This window comes from Electrona antarctica (assembly GCF_951216825.1).
Source record: "Electrona antarctica genome assembly, chromosome: 4".
NCBI classification, from domain to species: domain Eukaryota; kingdom Metazoa; phylum Chordata; class Actinopteri; order Myctophiformes; family Myctophidae; genus Electrona; species Electrona antarctica.
In genome coordinates, this window is record NC_136809.1 from 19,765,430 (window position 1) to 19,789,470 (window position 24,041).

The 24,041-nt window shown below is 44.8% G+C and overlaps 1 protein-coding gene across 3 annotated transcripts in view; it reads right to left on the reverse strand.

Annotated features, from left to right (window-relative positions):
- The window catches only part of LOC306921388 (alpha-1,6-mannosylglycoprotein 6-beta-N-acetylglucosaminyltransferase B-like), a 95,718-nt gene that overhangs the window by 61,419 nt on the left and 10,258 nt on the right, over positions 1-24,041 (reverse strand). For 2 of the 3 annotated variants that reach the window (XM_079498501.1, XM_079498499.1), the window contains exons 2-5: positions 17,501-17,610; positions 9,019-9,095; positions 8,740-8,919; positions 5,605-5,769 (exon numbers count right to left, since the gene is read on the reverse strand). In XM_079498501.1, the coding sequence (XP_079354627.1) occupies positions 5,605-5,769; positions 8,740-8,919; positions 9,019-9,095; positions 17,501-17,610 (532 nt within the window). The remainder of the gene's footprint in view (positions 1-5,604; positions 5,770-8,739; positions 8,920-9,018; positions 9,096-17,500; positions 17,611-24,041) is intronic. The other variant, XM_079498500.1, reaches the window with a different exon arrangement.

Here is a 24,041-nt window from a genome sequence, read left to right on the forward strand (position 1 = left end):
GCCCAGCATTACCTCGACCTTTATCCGTAATCTCACCTTCCCCAAAGTCTCTGTCCTGCTCTTCTTATTCGCTCTCTCTCCTTTCTTATTCACTCCCTCCCTTCTTCTCCCCCCCTGGACTACCTCCTCTGTCTACCTCCTTTGTCTCCCCATCCTGTTGTTGCTCCCAGACGTCTCTCTCCTTGCTGTGCTTTCTGTAGATCTCTCCTATACCTCGACCGCTGTCTCAACATCACCTTTTAGCTCTCGGCAGCGCTCTGACTCTACTTCATCATTCAGAGGTCAGTCTAGTCTGTACTAGTCTCCAGGGGGCACGATATGCAGCGGTGGAAGAGTTACTCAGATTTCTTTTTCACTTTAAAGTAAAAGTAGCATTGCCACATTATTTAAAGAAAAACAACAACACTGTTGCAGGTAAAAGGCCTGTATTCAAAGTTTCGCTTGAATTCACTGGAATTCATCAGATTATACTTAAATTACCAAAGTAAAAGGTTTTAAACATTTTTCAAAATCTATAAACTTATATAGGGCTTTAGTGGTTGATGTATATGCTTTGAATTAGTAATGTAAATCTGAAAAGTAACTAGTATTAAACTAAAGATGACAAATAATTTGAATGGTGTCAAAAGTACAGGATTTGCCTATAGTGGAGTGGAAGTTTGCGGTATAAAAAAATGGAAATACTTGATGTAAATGTACCTCAAAGCTAGTTACATTCTCACGGAGAACAAGAGACATTGCATGGACTCACACACACAGCAACATGTAAGCCATGCACCAATATTCATGCATGTGAGCTATACACAGAATACAATAGTTTACATAAATATGCACGGGTATTTAGATGTACGCACACCCACACAACTACTCACACAAACAGCAATAAAGGCAGAGCTTGATGATTTTTCCTGTTATTGATCAAAACTCGCCCCCCCAGTCAAAATATAATACTTCTCATTCAGTCCTAGCTCTCTTTTGTCTTTTTCCAAGAGCGCAGCGACCTGATTTACACAGAATGTAATGTTCCTCGAGTCGCTGTGTAACGACTCAATGTTCAAACCGAGTCCTTTGTTTGGGTTGGTAATTGGTTGAAAAAACCCAGACACAAAACGAAAACCATAGATGGCTGATTCTCTACACATGGATGGCGGCATTTAAAACAGCACACATGCTTGCCAGCGTGCTTAATGAATTCTGAGGGCGGTGAGAAAATGGGCACTTGAAATCAAATTAATATTTCAGGTGGGCTTACGCTAGGATTCATACTCTGTCGTACGGCCGCATCACTTGCGAGAGCACGGCTGCGTGACAAAGAGCTTTACTGCTTGAAGCACTCATATTATGGTAGGCCTACATGGAATTTGTTCTGGATTGAACCGCTCAGATTGTATGAGCTATGGGAATACTGAAAGGTCAGAATAAAACGGTCAGATATGCTAAAGCTAAAGGTCAGGACTGAACTGCCTGCGCCACTGTGTCGCTGCAGTGTTGATTTTGACCGACACCATTTTATGTGTTGACAAAATTGTCAGTATACCATATAAGACTACGTTTTTTCCAATGGAAATATCCTAAAAAACTGGATCGTATTATAATCGGGGACTAGACCATTTCTTGTTCATGAGAAACTCACAGAACGGCTTCCGCCCAGAACGAACAACAGTCGGGCATGCAGATACTGGCACTGAGGAGGATATTGGAAGGGGTAAGGGAGCGCAACCTGTCAGCGGTGATCACCTTCATTGACTTCCAAAATGCTTTCGATACCATCCACCGGGGGAAACTCATGAGTATTCTACGTGCCTACGGAGTTCCAGATGATAGAGTCAAGCTACAGCCAGACTCGAGCCAAGGTCCAAACCTGTGACGGTGACACCAAAGAATTTGAGATTCTAGCAGGTGTCCTACAGGGTGACACTCTTGCACCCTTCCTGTTCGTTGTAGTGATGGATCATGCACTGAGACTTGCAATCAATGGCAGAAAGGAGACTCTGGGGTTCACTCTGGTCCCAAGGAAGTCAAGGCGAGTACACCCCATCATGGTCATTGCCACTGCAGATGGGACGGTGTTCGAGCGAGTCGAGGACTTCAAGTACCTCGGGGCCTGGACTGCCTCAACTGAACAGGATCTGAAGGAGAGCACTTGCCTGGAAAGTCTTGCACGGGATGAGGAGAGTGTGGAAATCAGATATGGGAGAAGACCTTAAGAGGCGGCTTTTCATAGCTACTGTGGAGTCAGTACTACTGTATGGGGCCGAGACATGGTCCCTTACAATACAACAGGAAAAAGCCCTGGATGGAGTCTACACAAGAAAGCTATGAATGGCATTATTGCATGGCTTGGTTGAATGCTTGATTCTGATTGGTCAATCGCTTAATTCAGCGGTCAGTTATCTCATCATAATGACCGCTCCACTGTATAACATACCTCAAACCCTCTGAGCACCGGCTGCGCCCCGCTTGATTTACTGCTGTTTCCAACATGACAGCCATGTAAACACACACACACTAGTGACACACAATGTCATTTACAGCTAAACATTACTCTCAAAAATGTTTTTGAAAACATTTGAGCGACAAATAGACGAAGCAGGACCCGAAAATGGATTCTATTTGATCAACTCACTTCCTTGTTTTCCGACAGTGCTGCAGCCCTGCAGCTGGCAACCAGTGCGAACTTATGGAATACTTTTTTTGTTGTGTTTTGGGTCAATGTATTAATTTATGTTAGGTAGCCATGTAATAAGCGCCTCGGTGGTTAAACTCCCTGTCGGTGAATTATCTCCCGACAATGACCACCTAGCCAGATATTATCCCTTACATAGGTGTCACATGGACGACTGTGGCTCAAGAGGTAGAGCAGGTCGTCCAATGATCCATGGGTCGGCGGTTCGAATCCCGGCTCCTCCTATCTACATGTCGAAGTGTCCTTGGGCAAGACACTGAACCCCAAATTGCTCCCGATGTGCTGGTTGGTACCTTGCATGGCTTCCGCCGCAATTGGTGTATGAATGTGTGTGTGAATGGGTGAATGTAATGCACAATCTATGTAAAGCGCCTTGGATAAAGGCGCTATATAAATGCACCATTTACCATTTACCATGGACGGACCGCATCAGAAATGTGGACCTCGATGGGGGACCTACCACAGGTCACGGACAAAGTCAGAGAGAGAAGGATGAGGCTGGTAGGGCACTGCGTCAGGCACCCATGCAGAACTTGAGGCAAGTAAATTGACCCTATGGGAGCCAACCAACCCAGGGCAAAGCCAGGAGGGGAAAGAAGCGTACCACCTATGTAGACATGCTGCGGCTGACAACACTGAAGAGCTCAAGAACCTGATGTTGGAATAGAAATTGTGGAGGGCAGCGATCCATGAATCCCGAGTTTTCGTTAGTGAAATTTGGTAGTCGACACTGTCCATAGTAGGCACTACACACATGCACTCATGCTCACAGGCATCGATGCACACATTGCGCCTGCACACCAGCCGGTGTCAGTACAAAAGGGCAAGTAAAATTTTCAAGGCAGACTTGGGATCTTGAATATTTTGTGTAACATTTACAATTTTTGAATTGAATTGACCTCTGTGTTGTGAAATTAGTGCTCACAAAGTGCTGATGTGGTAAATTAAAGATCAGTCAGTTTGCACAAAATCCCATGCAAGGCTCACCTGGACATACTGTACTTTCTGTCTCTCACGTGCGTGCGTGCGTGTGTGCGTGCGTGCGTGCACGAAAATTAGTGCTCACAAAGTGCTGTACTTTCTCTCTCTCGCACTCGTACGTACGTACGCACGCACGCACGCACGCACGCACGCACGCACGCACGCACGCACGCACGCACGCACGCACGCATACAAACACACACACACACAAACACACACACACACAAACACACAAACACACGCACGCATACACCTCGTCTATCCTTGTCCTCGTTTCTGCCACGGGCATTTAAAGAAATCATCATTCTTTCTCTCCTCTGTTTACTCAGACCTCCCTCTCTGCTCCGCCTCCCCTCTGTTGTTTTTGTTTGATTTATTTCATTTTCTGAGTAAACACCAAACCCCACCCAATCAAAATGAGAACCAGAGAGGGGAGACTGAATTGAATCAACACAGCTACCCTATTGGAATTCTAAAGACAGTGAACTGGAGCAGAATGTTCAAGTTGGTATAGTGGAATGGAGGGTTTTGGCAGGGGAGCGAGGTTATAGCAATAGGCCAAGGGCCCTGCAGTCAATTCAAATTGGACATGTTTTCCACTTCAGTGAGGGCTCGTAGTTTGTTGAAACTGTTGAGCCCCATACGACGGTGGCTGAAGGTTAAAATTGTGTCAGTGTAAAGCTGAATAACTGAGACGTAAACTAACGCACACAAGCTTAAATTCGCACGCACGCACGCACGCACGCACGCACGCACGCACGCACGCACACACACACACACACAGACACACCATTTTACTTGAATCCCTAATGTTTTACTTGCATCACCAGTTGTCAGATTTTGTACGCCTTGGCAAACACTTGGAAAAAACCCTGAACCTGCAAGATAGCGGTATCATCTGGTAACGTAATGGCCCGCTATAACAGCTGAGGACGTACGATAGAGAATAACAAATCCCCTCAATACGCTGTATGGAAAGACGACATCAATCACAGCGACAGAGGTCTATTTCTAACCTTGTTAGTGTATTTTAGGGAGAGTTTGAGGAGGGGCACAGAGAGATGCGTTGGAACCAGGATGAAGCGAGTGCCGAAACTGAGCCCACTCAATTTAACTCAACATTTCTGACGTTAACAAAATACCAACACCCCCTAGTGCATTAGGGGCACAACTTAAGAGTCAAGAAATGTATATTGCTGTGAAAAAGACTTCATAAAACCTATTTGTTTTGTCACTGAACGCTCAACGTACCATTCAGGAAGCAACGCGTAGTTCCGATGCTCCACATTATCCCTTAGCCACCTTCCATCAATCGCTTCCTGTCATCCGCCCTCCCTGTCTCTCTTTCATCTTCCCCTCTTCCTTCTGGCGCTGGTGGAACTCTTGTCATCGTCTCATCATCACTCCTTCCCTCCAACCTCCTGTTATCACCTCGGTCCCTTTCTCTTCTACTATGTTCCCTCACTTCTTCCAACAGCGCTGCCATAAGTTGGCATTGTATTTTTGTACAGTATACTGTGTATATGTGTATGTGTATGTGTATGTGTATTTGTATGTGCGTGCGTGCGTGCGTGCGTGCGTGCGTGCGTGCGTGCGTGCGTGCGTGCGTGCGTGCGTGCGTGCGTGCGTACGTACGTACTGTACGTACGTATGTATGTATGTATGTATGTATGTATGTATGTATGTATGTATAGCAGAATGGCTCACAACCATAGCCTGATAGCCTAAAAGTATAATATCTCCCCTGAATGATAAGGACTTCCCTTTGGATTAGTGGTTAAGATGTTGGCTTTCCATGCGGGAGACCCGGGTTTGAAGCGTTCTGTCTGTCTGTCTGTCTGTCTGTCTGTCTGTCTGTCTGTCTGTCTGTCTGTCTGTCTGTCTGTCTGTCTGTCTGTCTGTCTGTCTGTCTGTCTGTCTGTCCTTGCTCCTCTCACCTTCTTCTGGTCCCTCCATCTCTGCTGTAGCTTGGCGTCCAGGCGGTTGGCGGCCGTGGCCCACTGTCCAGCCAGCCGCCGGATGCGACGCTTCATGAAGCTGAGGGACTCCTTGCCCGCTCCCACCTGGTCCAGCAGCACAGACAGGTCTGTACGGAACGCAGCCTGGACGGGGATGACACCCATGGGAAGAGAGAGACAGGCAGTAAGTAGGAAGAGAGAAGTGCCGGGGGGACGGGACAGGGCAGCGAGTGAGAGGATGGAGGAGAAAGAGGGGAGGTGTATGAGGTGATGGGGGAGGGGAGAGGTGATGGAGGGAGTGCAAAGAGGTGGTTAACTCACTCAATCCGGGAAAGCATCCTTGTCATTTTAGATTTGAGTCATTTTAGATTTTAGCACATTGGTGCAGTAGCATGAATGTTGGCTATCCGAAAATGGCAAGCTCATAGCACGTCAGGCCACTTCATGCCATGGTTTGAGCTTGTACATTTTTCACAAATCTTTGAAATCAGCATTTTTTAATGAAAGCGAAATGCAACGTATCCCTGCAACGTTTCTGCAGAGTAAAAACCTTGCCTCTGGCAATTGGCGCACGTGTGCGTGCTGCGTGCGTGCATGCGTGTGTGTGTGCGTGACGGTGCGTGTTTCAGTGCGTGCGTGTGTGTTTGTCATTTGTGATGATTCTGTCAATTTTATGAAGCAAATGTCATCCAGCTAGTAGTATACAAGTATACTGTAGCTGATGCAACATTCAACCCCAATATGCAACGTTTTGCATGTCTACTTTTGAAAAAGTCTCAGGCGACCCTCAGTAGATCTTGGAATCTCATTAGCTAGTAGCTACTATAGTAAGTAAGTACAGTATACCAGACACTATTACTGTCAGTCTGTCACGTCAGCCATTCCATGGTTTCTCTCACAGTCACAGTTCTGAACTAAGAAGTTCTCTCTCCCATCTTTGAAGAATACAAACAAGAAAATTAGACCAATTCTCTCTCTCTCTCTCTCTCTCTTGGGAAGGTATATGGGTTGTAAAGCCAGATACCTTGATTCGTATATTTCAGCACTGGTTCGAGCTATTCTACATGGTCCTTCTCTCTCTCTCTCTCTCTCTCTCTCTCTCTCTCTCTCTCTCTCTCTTTGGACTTGTCTATCTGTAAAGTTTCTTTAAAATATTGGTGGTCCTTGACATGAAAATGCTTGAGAACCACTACTCTAAAACAACATTGGACAATGATGTTTGACAGTCAGCACTATAGTTGCTTATTTTAGACTTATTTTCTGACTTTTTCGGATTTTCTGACTTGATCTGGCCTGTTAACATTTTCATAGACCTGGTTGCTTGTTTCTCTCTCAGTCACGAAATGTGGCAACCCTGGTCAAAGCCGTGTATGTTGTGATCATATTGTGATGCATGGATGGTGGTTTATTAGCTTAGCACACAACAGCTAACATGATGCAGCAGGGCAGCAGGCTGCTGCTTGGATATGGATATGGACTTATGGCTCCATCGCTGCCTCTTTCTTTTCTAGTAAGTAGAACTTTTTGTTGGCGTTGCTGTTTACCGTCCCTCTCACAGACTACACAGGGAGTCAGGGACGAGTGCACTGACTCTGTGCAGTCGCACTGGTCCGCATCCTCTCTCACAGTCACGCACACACGGCCCGCCTCCCGGCCGCTGCAGACCCAGCTCCCAGACCCAATAGGCCTATCTCACAGCCCGTTTTTCACGCCCACTTCCGGTAAATAGTGGTGACTTTAACATGGGCATTTACACGTTTTTTTCTCTGGAGAATCTAAGTACATTTTCTAATGTAAAAATGTGACAGACCAATATTATTATGAAGCAAACAAGATGGTAAATCAGGTCGAGCAGATAGAACAAACCTTACCTTGAGAAAACAAAAGTTGTAGACTTCTTAAATAACCTCTTTTAACATGTAGCGTCTATGGAGTGACGTCACGCTATCACTACTAACCCCGAAAGGGGGCGTATTTAGGGGGGCGGGGAAATTCTGTGAGATAGGCTTATTTTGAGAATAGATTAACGGCGATATTTTTTTTATCACGTGATAAGAGTCTTGCGTTAACGCAGCACGTTAACGCCGATAACGGCCCAGCAGTAATACAGTAATATATATATATATATATATATATATATATATATATATATATATATATATTCTCCCTTAGAGATATAGGTGAGAAGTTCAGTCACACGAGAGAGACTCTGAGTAGAATCGCTGCTTCTTCGCTTGGAAAGGAGCCAGGTTAGGTTGTTCGAGCATCTGTTTAGGATGCCTCTCGAGGTGTGTGTGTGTGTGTGTGTGTGTGTGTGTGTGTGTGTGTGTGTGTGTGCGTGCGTGCGTGTGTGACTCTTTTTGATACAGAGACAGTCATGTGTAGAGAGAGAGAGTATATAATATATATATAATACACCCATACTGTATATCAGTATACAGTGTACTGTATACAGTGCATGCGTGTATACAGTATTATGTATAAGGCGCACGCATGCACGCAACACTATTCCCTCCCTGAATGCTTTCATCTTCTTCTTCAACAAACCATCAGTCTAGGGTTCACTCAAGCTCTAAACATGTATTGTGTAGTGCATTATGTCCTAGTTCTATTTATAGAGTGTAGTGCATTATGGTCGCAAATACTGTAAGTAAAAGGCTGACCTAGCTAGTGTATGCACAGCAGTAAAGAATGGCCTGGATTACCATGCTCAAGGGAGCGCTATACTTTAACTGGAACCAATGGAACCAGCTCAGTAAGAGAAGAGATGATCCGCTCTCACTAAACACAGTTAAAGGGTCTGGTTTATTTGACAGATGTTTTGGCCCATTAGAGTTTCATACTTTCATTAGTGCCAGAAACGAAGAGACACATGAACTCATCATGCACAAGGGAGTGGAACAAAGCATGTGCGCACACAGTGTGTGTTTGTGGTTTTGACTGTTTTACTCTTCCGCATGTCTCTTCTCTTGAGTCTGATTTATAGCCTACTTAGTTATGCACACATCTTGCGCACCGTGAGCTTGTGTACATAATGCTATTTTTGGTGTGCGAGACCTACTGTAAATCAAGCCATATAGAACAGCTGTTGTTGTTTGTATTCCCCATACATACCTGTCGTTTGGCAACGTGGGTCTGCAGTGTGTGCTGGGTGGGGGGACTGCTGTGGTTCCTCCAGGCCAGTGGGGGGCAGAACCACTCCACCTCACTCAAATAGACCAGGAAGGAGCAGTCGGAGCCGTCTACGCCGTAGAAGGCATAACAGGGGTCTGACGTCCAACGTGCGCGCATCCACTGGGGGGTTCACGCACAGAGCATAACGTTACAAAGTTTTCTAAATCGTGAGTGTAATTCACATGCATAGTGCGTTAGGGAAGGCATGATTAAACTCACGTCTACTTTCCCAGGGCAATCTGGGAAGCGAGAGTCCCTGGGAACATCACATTGACTCGACGTTCCATCTCTCACTGCTGGGGAAACAGACGGTGCAGCTATGCGTTCATTACTGAAACATTACATCATTTATTTTTTATCATCCTGTACTCAAAGGAGCACAGTTCTCCATTATTTTTCTATTGTCTTGGGATCCGCGCTTATTCTAAAAAAACATATCTAAAACTGTGATTAGGGAATACACCGAAAGATGAGTCATAAATTATTAATCTATAGCAAAAGAACACAATGTAAGCTGTTTTTCATTTCTATTAATAATCTTCTCCACCTGACTGATCCAGACCAATGTTTTCACACCCGAATGCTGGTTTTCAGATGCCCTTCAGAACTACTCTGTGAGGTTACAGTACAACTGACGTTCACATATAACAGTACTTATTTATATGTATTTGCATATTTTATAGAAAGCCAGTCTTTTACCTCGCTGCATCAGCATTATCAGCGTACGTACTAGTAGGTATCGTTGAAGCCGATGTATAACAGCATGCCATGTCTCAGTGGTGGAAAGAGTAACTAAGTACATTTGAGGTATTTGTACTTTACTTGAGTGTTTCCCATTTCCAATACTTCAAATACTACTCCACTAACATCTTGGATCCAAATATTGTAATTTTACTACACATTAACCACTTCAGCCCTATACATTTCGGCCATTTCAAAATAGCCGATCTACAAGCTCACAATGCGTCTTGACGCATATTTTGAGCTTGTATAGATCGACTATTTTCAAAAGACTTTTATACATTTGAAAACTACTTTCCAAGGACACTTCAACACTAAGGCTGAGCTCACACCTTTCATGCAATTCTCTGCTCGTTGGATGCTCGTTGGATGCTCGTTGGGTAGTGTCATGGCCGCCCAATGTATTACCAATGGGAGTCACGTGCTTTGACCCAACATTGTGTTGTATGAGGGGGAGGGGGGGCAGTCAACACACAGCCGAAAGCCATACAACCATATATCTATGCATACAACAGCTTGTAGGCGCAACATCCACCCAACGTCCACCCAACACAGAGGGTGGGGTTAACCACCAACCAATAGGAGAGAAGGGCTGTTTTGTATCCCAATGGGCGGAGTTTAGTTGTAGTCTCCTGAGCCCCGCAGAAAAGTCCGACTGGAGAGTGACAGAGCTTTTGAGAAATGATGATGTCACCGCTTATTAGCGCATATCATTTTTACTATAATTAGGTGAGAAATGCAGCTTGTGCCTGCATGGAAACTACACAGATATCTATCCAAGTGTTCATGTTTATATATCACTGTTAACAACTTTAAAACGTATTATGTTGCATCAACTGCAGTGAGCAAAGGCTCTGCTCTGCTGCATCCAATAATAAATATATCAGCCTACTAGTCCAGTGCGGACTATTTCATTTGCATTGGTGCCGAGTGCTAAGCACAACCGATTGTTTTAATTCAAAGTGGTATATATTCTGTGAAATGTTTATCGTCATTCCGTGTATCTACAAGCTCCAAGTGTTGCGTCCACATGCAGCGCGTTCCAAGCAGAGGTCCTCAAGTATATGTAAAACACTGCCAGTCCTCAGCGCAATGGCCCGTTGCGCAAAAAAGTTGAGATTTTACTTGTGTGATATTCAGATAATCTTCAACCGATTGTTATAATTCGAAGTGGTATATATTCTGTGAAGTTTATATTTTCATTGGGTGTACAAGTCATGTTTTTAATATGCCTTTATCAAATGATATAGAGAGATGGGTAGTGCCCAAGTCCTGTTAGCCATGCAGCCTATATGATCTGTGGTGCAGGCCTATACACTCTAATTTGTATTGGAGTGCGAAGCTTGAACAATAGGTTCATTGCGGACCGCTACGGATAAACTGTGGATATTAACCTACCAATAAGGACCCAGGCCAAATGCCATTGCGCAGTAGCCTACACCAACAAGTCTATGCGTGGTGTGTGCATAGCCGCATGTGAAACTATATCGTGCTGTATTTTGCTCTCCATTTCATGGTCATGGTCATGCGAGGAGAGAGAGAGAGAGAGGGTGCAGAGAGAGAGAGAGGTGTGAATGGAATCGCATCGTGCGTATATGGCACATCTCTCTCATGTTTAGGTAATTAAGGGCGCACCATTGAATGCATGTCACTGTGCCTACATGCTGACAATGTGCGCGCGTGAACTTGTATTAGCCAGCCTACACATTATAACGTGACATTTATTATACAGCTCGAAAATATAGCCACTCTACAAGCTCACAACTTGTTACTTCTATAGGTCTGACTCTGCTATTAATTTATGTGCAGGACTTGCCAAGTCGCCAGAGCAATGGTAAAGTGTCTATCATTTTTAAATTGAGAAAAGTCGAGAGTCGGGATTTTGCACATAGTGTGACATGCTGACAGACAATGAAAGAAACATGTTCCACTTCCACTCACAATTTAGGTGGCTTTTAAAATGCGGTACTTATTCCTTCATTAAAAAATATGATTGGCACCTCATAAGTGTAAATATAAAAGCAAGTATAATATAGCCTACAATATTGAAACCTGCTACTGCAGTGATTTTATCCTGTGTTCAATGCGTTTCTGCGTTTGGGTGTGGACATGATGATGATGATGAAATGACGCACGGCTGTCTCCAGTCATTTCAACAATCAGTACCAGATTTAAAGGCACTGATTCTGTGTGTTGGCTTGTTCAGAAGAGGATGACGTCTTTCGAAGAAAGTTTGATTCATTTAGCAAGCCAGTGCCCCATTCTGTATGTAAAAAGCCATCCGTTTTATTATGACAGTGTACAACTCCACATATCGCCGTATTGGTCACCAAAAACTACACGCAGATAAACGTGGGTCTGTTGTTTTCCGCATTCCGCTCTAGCGCACCGCCCACTTCCCGCAAAACCTTGTGGGAAATGGATGCATCTAGGGAGGGACGGCCATGACACTACCCAACGAGCATCCAACGAGCATCCAACGAGCAGAGAATTGCATGAAAGGTGTGAGCTCAGCCTAAGGCTGAGCTCACACCTTTCATGCAATTCTGTGCTCGTTGGATGCTCGTTGGGTGCTCGTTGGGTAGTGTCATGGCCGCCCAATGTATTTCCAATGGAGGTCACATGGTTTGACCCAACATTGTGTTGTGTGAGGGGGAGGGGCACACAACTGCGCCCCTCCCCCTCACACAACACAATGTTGGGTCAAACCATGTGACCTCCATTGGAAATGCATTGGGCCGCTGGGCGGCCATGACACAACACCCAACGAGCACAGAGAATTGCATGAAAGGTGTGAGCTCAGCCTAAGGCTGAGCTCACACCTTTCATGCAATTCTCTGCTCGTTGGATGCTCGTTGGATGCTCGTTGGGTAGTGTCATGGCCGTCCCTCCCTAGATGCATCCATTTCCCACAAGGCTTTGCGGGAAGTGGGCGGTGCGCTAGAGCGGAATGCGGAAAACAACAGACCCACGTTTATCTGCGTGTAGTTTTTGGTGACCAATACGGCGATATGTGGAGTTGTACACTGTCATAATAAAACGGATGGCTTTTTACATACAGAATGGGGCACTGGCTTGCTAAATGAATCAAACTTTCTTCGAAAGACGTCATCCTCTTCTGAACAAGCCAACACACAGAATCAGTGCCTTTAAATCTGGTACTGATTGTTGAAATGACTGGAGACAGCCGTGCGTCATTTCATCATCATCATCATGTCCACACCCAAACGCAGAAACGCATTGAACACAGGATAAAATCACTGCAGTAGCAGGTTTCAATTGTAGGCTATATTATACTTGCTTTTATATTTACACAGGTGCCAATCATATTTTTTAATGAAGGAATAAGTACCGCATTTTAAAAGCCACCTAAATTGTGAGTGGAAGTGGAACATGTTTCTTTCATTGTCTGTCAGCATGTCACACTATGTGCAAAATCCCGACTCTCGACTTTTCTCAATTTAAAAATGATAGACACTTTACCATTGCTCTGGCGACTTGGCAAGTCCTGCACATAAATTAATAGCAGAGTCAGACCTATAGAAGTAACAAGTTGTGAGCTTGTAGAGTGGCTATATTTTCGAGCTGTATAATAAATGTCACGTTATAATGTGTAGGCTGGCTAATACAAGTTCACGCGCGCACATTGTCAGCATGTAGGCACAGTGACATGCATTCAATGGTGCGCCCTTAATTACCTAAACATGAGAGAGATGTGCCATATACGCACGATGCGATTCCATTCACACCTCTCTCTCTCTCTGCACCCTCTCTCTCTCTCTCTCTCTCCTCGCATGACCATGACCATGAAATGGAGAGCAAAATACAGCACGATATAGTTTCACATGCGGCTATGCACACACCACGCATAGACTTGTTGGTGTAGGCTACTGCGCAATGGCATTTGGCCTGGGTGCTTATTGGTAGGTTAATATCCACAGTTTATCCGTAGCGGTCCGCAATGAACCTATTGTTCAAGCTTCGCACTCCAATACAAATTAAACTATTTGAATAAAGGTTGTACACATCAGTGAAATTAACCTCTGGGAAAATCCCTAATTGAGAGAGTGTATAGGCCTGCACCACAGATCATATAGGCTGCATGGCTAACAGGACTTGGGCACTACCCATCTCTCTATATCATTTGATAAAGGCATATTAAAAACATGACTTGTACACCCAATGAAAATATAAACTTCACAGAATATATACCACTTCGAATTATAACAATCGGTTGAAGATTATCTGAATATCACACAAGTAAAATCTCAACTTTTTTGCGCAACGGGCCATTGCGCTGAGGACTGGCAGTGTTTTACATATACTTGAGGACCTCTGCTTGGAACGCGCTGCATGTGGACGCAACACTTGGAGCTTGTAGATACACGGAATGACGATAAACATTTCACAGAATATATACCACTTTGAATTAAAACAATCGGTTGTGCTTAGCACTCGGCACCAATGCAAATGAAATAGTCCGCACTGGACTAGTAGGCTGATATATTTATTATTGGATGCAGCAGAGCAGAGCCTTTGCTCACTGCAGTTGATGCAACATAATACGTTTTAAAGTTGTTAACAGTGATATATAAACATGAACACTTGGATAGATATCTGTGTAGTTTCCATGCAGGCACAAGCTGCATTTCTCACCTAATTATAGTAAAAATGATATGCGCTAATAAGCGGTGACATCATCATTTCTCAAAAGCTCTGTCACTCTCCAGTCGGACTTTTCTGCGGGGCTCAGGAGACTACAACTAAACTCCGCCCATTGGGATACAAAACAGCCCTTCTCTCCTATTGGTTGGTGGTTAACCCCACCCTCTGTGTTGGGTGGACGTTGGGTGGATGTTGCGCCTACAAGCTGTTGTATGCATAGATATATGGTTGGCTGTGTGTTGACTGCCCCCCCTCCCCCTCATACAACACAATGTTGGGTCAAAGCACGTGACTCCCATTGGTAATACATTGGGCGGCCATGACACTACCCAACGAGCATCCAACGAGCATCCAACGAGCAGAGAATTGCATGAAAGGTGTGAGCTCAGCCTAACTCTGGGGGAGCCCGGGTTCAAACTGGTATTTTTAAGTACATTTCCATGCCAATACTTTTTGGTACTTTTACTCAACATTTTGATTCCGGTATTTTATTGTAACAGTAGTATTTTATTGTAACTGCAATGTAGTATTTCGGCATTGCAGTATTGATGCTTTTACCTATAAGTAAAACATGTGCGTACAGTTGTTGCACCACTGGTCCCCCATGCAGCATCCCACCCTGTCTGCTCTGCCTTTGTTCACAGCATCATTCTGCTCAGAGGTCCTCTCTGCGACCCGTACTGGGGTGCCACTAGAAAATGCAGTTCGCTCACTCAAGCTGCACTCACTGCATTAATTGCTCCATTGACTTAGTTAACTGCCTCGCTGTTGCTTATACTCAGAGGGGAGGAAAAGGCATAGAGTAGTGTGCGTGCGCGTGTGCGTGTGTGCGTGCGTGTGTGTGTGTCTGTGTGACTGTGTGTGTGTGTGTGTGTGTGTGTGTGTGTGTGTGTGTGTGTGTGTGTGTGTGTGTGTGTGTGTGTGTGTGTGTGTGTGTGTTGTGTGTGTGACTATGTGTGTGTGTGACTGTGTGTGTGTGTGTGTGTGTGTGTGTGTGTGGGGGGGGGGACTGTGTGTCTGTCTGTCTGTCTGTCTGTCTGTCTGTCTGTCTGTCTGTCTGTCTGTCTGTCTGTCTCTCTCTCTCTCTCTCTCTCTCTCTCTCTCTCTCTCTCTCTCTCTCTCTCTCTCTCTCTCTCTCTGGAGGAACACATTTGCACTCTGACTTTTTCCATTATGAAATGAAAAAGAGATTTTCTTTCCCCATGGGCTTTTTCTCTCTATCTCCACTCAAAACACACAGAGGAACACAGATATGTTAATATACTGTATGTACAGACAGACAGACAGACTCATGCACACGCAGACAGACACGCACACACACACACACACACACACACACACACACAGACAAGTACGTAGGTAAGTACTGTACTTAAGTACAATTTTGAGGTATTTGTACCTGAGTAATTCCAATTTCCAATACTTGCACCCGTGCGCATGCACGCACGCACGCACACCCGCACGCACGCACACTCCCACACATGCACGCACACACGCACACACGCACACACCCACACACACACACACACACACACACACACACACACACACACACACACACACACACACACACACACACACACACACACACACACACACACACACACACACACACACACACAGGAACACAGATATGTTAATATACTGTATGTACAGACAGACAGACAGACAGACTCATGCACACGCACACACACACACACACACACACACACACACACACACACACACACACACACACACACACACCCGTGTGCGCGTGCACGCGCACACACACAGTACAAAATGATGAACACTGTCAACAAAATTATGATTACAATAATAACCACCAGACTGACAATTAATAGTGTGGTCAGCTAACAAGATAAAACCACAAACACTCCTAATCCCTGTGAGACCGACCATAACAACATTATATTTGGAAGAACAAGCTAGAAATGTTGATCACGTTCCTCTCTCTCTCTCTCTCTTTCTCTCTCTCTTCCCCTCTCTCTCTTTCTCTCTCTCCCCCTCTCTCTTTCTCCCCCTTGTGGTTTCGTGCACGTGTTAGGTGAGATAAACAACCGGCCACTGAGCGGTATATGGTAATAAAGTCTGCCAGCATTGTTTCACTTTGTCAGTGATTACAAAAAAAAGCAGCAGCATTTCTACAGTGGCAAAGTGCCCGCCGTCTGCAATGACACGAGCAAACAAAGGGAGCTATAATGTCCATTAATTCCCATATTGTCGCTTTCAGAGAGAAACCACGTATCTCCAATCTTCACATTTATACGTTTTGTTTTGTGAATTATAGCCCTGCTTCATCAAGAGTGTCGCTCAAAATAGCACATCTACAAGCTCACCACGCCTCACCACACCAGGCGAGGTGAGCTTGTAGATCTGCTATTTTAACTATTAAAAGAAATAAGAAGAAATTAACGTTTTTGGACATACAAGTTTCCCACCCGACAGCGACGATATAAACTCTGGTCAAATGAGAGTAGCGAGGTTTGTGTGTGTGTGTGTGTGCGTGTGCGTGTGCGTGTGTGTGTGTGTGTGTGTGTGTGTGTGTGTGTGTGTGTGTGTGTGTGTGCGTGCGCGTGTGTGTGTGGGTGGGCGGGTGGGTGGGTGTGTGTGTGGGTGTACACAATGTGCAAATACAGAACGCAGTGAAGATCTGTGCCAGGATCCTGGAATAATTTATGATTTTATTAAAAAGTGCGAAGGCAGAATAGTGGGGGTGTGCAAAGAGGTCGGAGGGAAGGACTGAAGTGCAAATGAGATATAGCAAAAAGTGTAGTTTCCACTCTAATACATTCTTGTCATTGGTCTAACTCTGATCTTTTTTTTAATTGCTATAAGATTCTGTCTGGACATCAATCAAAGGTGTGGTGTAGCCGTACATGTACTTAAGTACTGTACTTAAGTACAATTTTGAGGTATTTGTACCTGAGTAATTCCAATTTCCAATACTTGCACCCGTGCGCATGCACGCACTCACGCACGCACGCACACACGCACACACGCCCACACACGCCCCCCCCCCCCCCCCCCCCCCCCCCCCCCACACACACACACACACACACACACACACACACACACACACACACACACACACACACACACACACACACACACACACACCTATAAATTCAGTGTAGAAATTGACCGGGTCCATTTTTACACTCTCAGAGTTAAATTAATTTTGGACTTGGATTTTGCAGTGCAATATAACTACTGTATGAATGAAGAAAAACAATAAAACAAGGCAGAGATGATATACAGCAGACAGTAAATGGTGGTGGTGGTGGTGGTGTACCTCGTCCTTGTGCCATGCTGTTCTGCAAGATCTGCTCCACTCTCACCGCCATGTTGGACACATTCTGGGCTATGGCCTGAATCCTCTCCACCAGACCGGCTGGTTGAAACCTGTACACGCACAGACGCACGCACGCACGCACGCACGCACGCACGCACGCACGCACGCACGCACGCACGCACGCATGCACGCACGCACGCACGCACGCACGCACGCACGCACACACACACACACACACACACACACACACACACACACAATAAGATACAGTGTGTGTGCAGTCAGTGATAGACATGGTTCCGTGCGAGTCTTATACATCCCAGTCAAGTCAACATGAAAAGGAACTGCTTTTTACTTTTTACAGAAGGAATATTATAAACCCCAAAATCACCCCGAGCAGCCTGTCCACTGTGTCCAGCGTCCTGCAAAACTCTTTTCTGCCCGCAGGCAGACGTCGTTCTCCTCTCACCACCTGCTGCTCTGCTGTCCTTCCCTTTTAGTTCTCTTATCTCCTCTCCTCCTCTCCTCCTGCTGCTCTGCTGTCCCTCCTTTCTCCTTCTTTTATCTCCTCTGCCTCTTCTACTGTCACCCCTGCTCTACCCCCCCCCCCCCCCCTCCTCCTCCTCCTCACATCTTTATCAGTGGTGGAAAGTAACTAAGTGCATTTCCTTAAGTAGGCCTACTGTACTTAAGTAACATTTTGAGGTATTTGTAGATTACTTGAGTATTTACAATTTACAATACTTGTACTACTTGTACTACTCCGCTACATCTTGGATCCAAATATTGTAAAATTAGTACTTTTTCCACTGCGTATGAATGTAAAAGTGTAGATTCTTGGTTAGGGTGTAAAATATAGTCGAAAGGGACCTCCAATGGGAAATGTCACGTATGTGCAAATATACAGTGACAAAAACACTCCAAGGAGTGGGTCCTACATGAGTGGCTTTGTGTGTAATTGCAATGCAATTTTGTCATTGGCCTAGTAAATAATAAATAAGGCTATTCTGCCTGGAACTCACAGTGGAAAGGACGTGTTCTGACATAATTTGTCTCAGAGTGTTCTCCATTTCTGGCGACAGACACAGTGTACAAAGTATGTGCTATCTGTCTGCAATAATGAATTGCCATCTGGTTGTGTTTGTTTTATTCATATGTGTGATGACAGTGTGCAGTATAGGCCTGTTTATTTTCTGACTGTGTGATGCTGATGCTGATGCGGAAGAGCAATGAGCATGCATAAAGCAAAGCACAACAGTCCATGGTATGTTGGATTACGGGGAGAAGAAAAAACAAACAATATAAATGTTAAGTCAGAACTTTGTTCATCTTGGGAATGCAAGAACTACTGAACAGAGTTCTGAAAGGCATGGCCGAGCTAATTATCATCCATTATCATTTTTTTATGATGAAGCCTTGATAAACAGTATAGAATATCTGCAAGGAGTCTAGTAGTCTATCTGCTCTATCATGATTTAAGATTACATATTTGGGCAACGTTTCAGGCTTTCAGCAAGATCCGACCACCAGTGACTTCCATTATTCAATTAAAGTAAAATATAACACAATAATGTGTGAATACAGGGAGGTACTTCCTTGGCCTACTGGCAGTGTACACAAGAAACGTGGCGCTGATCGGTCCAGCAGTTTACCAGATTAGTCATGGACAGACTCACAGAAAGGCCCTATTCTAGATGGCTCGCTTGTCCTTATGTCTTCTACAACTAATATTTGACTAAAACTCAAGCCCCTTGGCTCAGTTTTTTACTCTTAACTCTTAAGAGTAAAAAACTGGTATTGTTATTGCATGGCTTTGTGGGAGGCTAGCCCGGGAACAGAGTGGCATTCCGATGCACCACCAGCACTCCGAATATGTGGCTTCCACGTACGGTTGGTTAGGGTTAGGATTAGGGTTAGTAATAGTATTGAGCACGTCAAAATGGCTATGTGTCGGAAAAGCAGGCTTCGGAATGCCGGTGTGTAACCGGGTAGCCCTCTATAAGAGGGTCTGTATGTGTTTCTGTGTATACAATTTACAATTTACAATTTAGGCATTTAGCAGACGCTCTTAATCCAGAGCGTCCTGTATCTAGAGCTATAATCTCGAAAACTGCAGCACGGTCTGTCGCCGATAAGCAGCAAATGTCTGCACACTGGAAGCTAATGGGGCAGAGATGGGGCCCCAGGCCATTAGTCACGTACGATTCATGCAGTATGAATCCACACAGGTATCCATAGTGCCCTAATGGACAAACACAGAACAACACTAGTTGTTTACGGTAACTCTGCAGGGGAACCACTCTGTTTCCTTCTATGTTCTTAAAAACACTGCACTCAGTGTGGACATTATTACTGTAAATTCACTATGAAAGCAAGATTACAGGTTCTTTCCACTAGACTTATAGCAGCACTTCACCCATATTCAACCTGATGTTCATATAATTGGCCTTCACTAAATCCACAGTTGACCATTTCTGTCAACTCACTGTGTCTCAGAGATGGGCTACAGAAACCTCACACTCCTTCAGCCCTCCTCTTCCGGTGGTGCATTTGTGTTGCTCACAACGTGACGTTAAGAAATTATGTGTAGTATACTGTGTATGGAAAATATCAGACTTGACATTAAATAACTAAATATAATATGAAAGACATTGAAATCTAATGAAAAGGAACTGCTTTGCATGGAAGGAATCAATCTAATAATTCATGGAAAGTCTGTCTGTCTGTAAAACACAAGGGGCCCATCTCCACACGCCGTGGTGCACAGAGAGCCTACACGCACCTATCGCAATGTGAAATGCTTATTGCTTCATTTTCGTCTAAAACAACTCCTAGCCCCGCCACCATCCCGCAGAACACGTGTCACGAGTGAAATGCATGTTGGGAGGGACGCAGATTAATCCCCTTGCCTTCTCCACCGCACCTCCCCTTTAGGAATTAGACAGACCCCTGGCAGGCAGCAGAGCCACACAGGGAAAACATCTCTGGCGCATACTGCAGTTATTTCACACCTTCGTACTGTTTGCACGTCAGCCGATATTTCTTCAAATCAGAGAGTTTTTGGCGAAACAGCGCAGCCAACGCGGGGGGTGCGTGGAAGACAGGCAGCTGAAAGCCTGCACTGACACAGCGAAAGCATCCCCGCCTCCTCCTTCACTGCCAGACAAATACAAACAGGGTTTTTCGACACCCAATCCACCCGGGACGGGGGATTTAGCAGCCACAACGTTGGATGGGGGAATTTGCAGCCAACGTTACGTGCGCTAACGTGAACACATGCGCTGTTTCGCAACCACACTGTCTGCCCCCCTCTTCCACCGTGCGTTATCGTCCAGACGTCCACATCTTACATAATTACATTAGCCTATACCTTTGTTCCCAACCCAACTTCCCAAGATCATCTGTTAACAATTCCCTCCCTATCAGTCATCATTTGGTGTTCATATATTCAGAACGGGTAAGGACTGTTGTGATATTAGCCCATGCACAGTACATCTTAGTCTATGTACTTGAACTTGAGATACAGTGTACTTGATATGTATTGTGTACTGCCGGTACTGTAGCATGCTTTATAGATAGGCTACGAGAGACATCTAGGCGACAGCAAGGTCAGCCTTGCTGCAGTAGGCACGTTCTTCTGTCTCATATCTTATTGTTACGTCATTATGATCCAGCACTATATATGTTTCATGTTTGTGTAATAAACTTTGTGAACCTTAGCGTGATACTGTCTCGTGTCTCGTTAATTTGTTCTCCCGGGTACCCGCCGGCCGCCGCCGTAGTCGCCGTACCAAAGGAATACTTCAACAGGATTGTCACACACCACCCAGCCTGCACACACTACCTGTCTGTCAGAACCAGACGAGGGTCCAGTATTTAGATCACAACAAGGACTAGTACGGTAAACCTCAAAATCACCCTGAACAGCCTGTCCAGATTTCTGCAAAACTCCTTACAGAAGTCCTTCTTCTCTATACTATATACTATACTATTATAATAATAAGTGGGAGCTGGCGGCGTGTTTCCTCCTCCGCGTCATCAGTGCCCATACCCGAGGCGGGGTTGGCGAAAGGGCCTTTCTGTGTGGAGTTTGCATGTTCTCCACGTGTCCCCTAGGGGGGGGGGGGGGGGGGGGGGGGGGTCGGTCGACGCAGATTGATAGACAGAAGTTACCGAAATACAATTTGTGTTGTAACTTGGAGCTGTATAGGCTACAGTAGTTAGTGATTGGTAAATGATTAACCATGACAACAATGACAACAACATACACTTTTATGTTGTACTTTATTGAACCACAAGCTCTGCACCAGTCAGATATAATGGAGCCTACATGAAAGAAAAAAAGCGTCATATAGGCCTAATATAATTGCGACATAATCTGTCGCTCTAACAAATATCAGTCTCGTTTTTTTTTGCTATATTGAAGCCAAGATACCAGCTGTTCCCATTGATTTCAGTAGCTGCTAGGAATTTTGTTAGCTGTGTTGGTAGCTTCTTGATAGATGATAGAATCCCGATTGCCTCTGTAGAGACCAAGGGCAGTATTATGCGTGTCTTAAGTACCAGGTCTTATTACTTAACTTAAGACCTGGAGGCGTGATCGATGCCATTTGGCTATTCTGAGTGGCCAAACAGCATTGACCACGCCTCCAGGTCTTAAGTTAAGTAATAAGACCTGGTACTTAAGACACACATAATACTGCCCCAACAGTCCAACGGATGCAAAAGCAGCAACAAGGACGGACCTCTGGTTCTCCCTCAGCGTGGGGAGTGATTGCTGCCACTGCAGTGCCGTGGTGGTACATCCTCACTTCGAAAATAAGTTTGCCCTGGCCTGGACAAACTTTTTGCTCCGGTGCTATTGCTGTGTCTCTGCTCTGCTTTCAATCAACCAATCAAATGAAGAATGAGGCTGTCGGCTGTCGGGACGTGTGTGTCGTGTTTATTTGTCGTCATAGGCATCTGCCTTACCTTGCCTACAGTAAATCCGCCCCTGAATGCTAGCAATTGCACTGTTCAAATGGGTTCAGGACATACTGCTGTTGCTATGGCAGCTCTTATAAATGCTTCTGATTTTGTCCCCTGCCGTGAGAAACAGAGGGTATGGAGCACCCAAGGTTAGGGACTAGGGAGAACCCCAGCTGTGAAGCTCGCTTGCCTTATGATTGTACAACTTCCACGCAGACCGCTGCTCACCTCTATTGTCTGTTACAGTGGCTGCCCGAGAAAGAGACAGACATATACTGACAGTGATCAGTGCACAGCAGCAGGTACCGTATATATACAAGACCGAGGGCAGAGATGGAAAAATAGAGAAATACAGATGTCTGAATAGCACAAAGGGGATGAAAGCAGACAGAATGCAAGGGGATAAGCCCTGCATGTGCACAGGGGAGAAAAATAAAAAGGGAAAGAAAAATAGAAAAAAATGTCCTCCATGGACAACAAAACAGTGGGACAGAAACATAAAATGATTATGATCAAAGGCTGACAAAGATATTTGATGTCCAGCCCTCTGCTGCATGTTAATCAGCATTAAGGAACAAACCATATTATGCTTAACCACTTTTACCATGGTGTCCCAAAAAGTTTATTCTTTTCTTTTTGTTATCCTTTTTTCCCCGATGACTTGTTTTCGGTGTCTATCTGTCTGTCTCGGGTGAGCTCATGTCCCTAATAGTGTGAGACAGCTCTGGCAGCACCACATCAGCCAATTCAGAGCAAGGCTAAAATATGACACGGGTCAGTGTGCTTCCATGGAAAGAGTGTCTGTACTTTAGTGTGTTTGTATAAGTAGGATGGCACCTCAACGCAAGTCTCATGCTCCATATCTCTTCTGCCTGGAAGAAACCACATAACTCCAAAAATGTTCAGGAAAGCTTGAGTGGAGGTTGTTGTCTAAGTGCATTTTAATACTTTTCATTGGTTCAATATATTTTTAAACCAACACAGAGAGTTCAATAGCAGTGATTTATGAAAAAAAAACAAGAATTGATGAACATCAATTAATTACCAGCTGCCTTATATCTGCAGAATTAAATGTAAATATCTGTGTCAGTTTTTATCACGTCGCGTGCCAATGTAATTTCACCAAGGGATTCTATTTGTCTGTAATTAGGGTAATTATGTTGTTTCTTGCTTGAGATCATATACTTGACCTATACTGGTCGATGTCCTGCCTGCTGTGTTCGTGAATAAACCTGGAGCATTACAAAGTGATTTGCAAGCCCTTGCTTTCGTCTGCTTGCTAGCATCCCATGGTTGATCGAGACAGAGAGTCATGCCGTTCTGTTGCTTGCTAGCATCCCATGGCTGAGAGGTCGGCTAGAGGCAAAAATTGTCTGGTTGCCTAGAGACGAGGCAGGCAATACGGCAGCCAATGAGAAAGATAGCTTGCTAGTACAGCAGAACTAATATCGAACATAGACCAGCTCAGCTGTGCTTCAACAGCAGCTGCTAAATAAATGGCTAAACGTGTGGAGTATATTTTTAACACACACACAAACGTTTCTTCCGGACAGCAACGATAGTACATTCCATT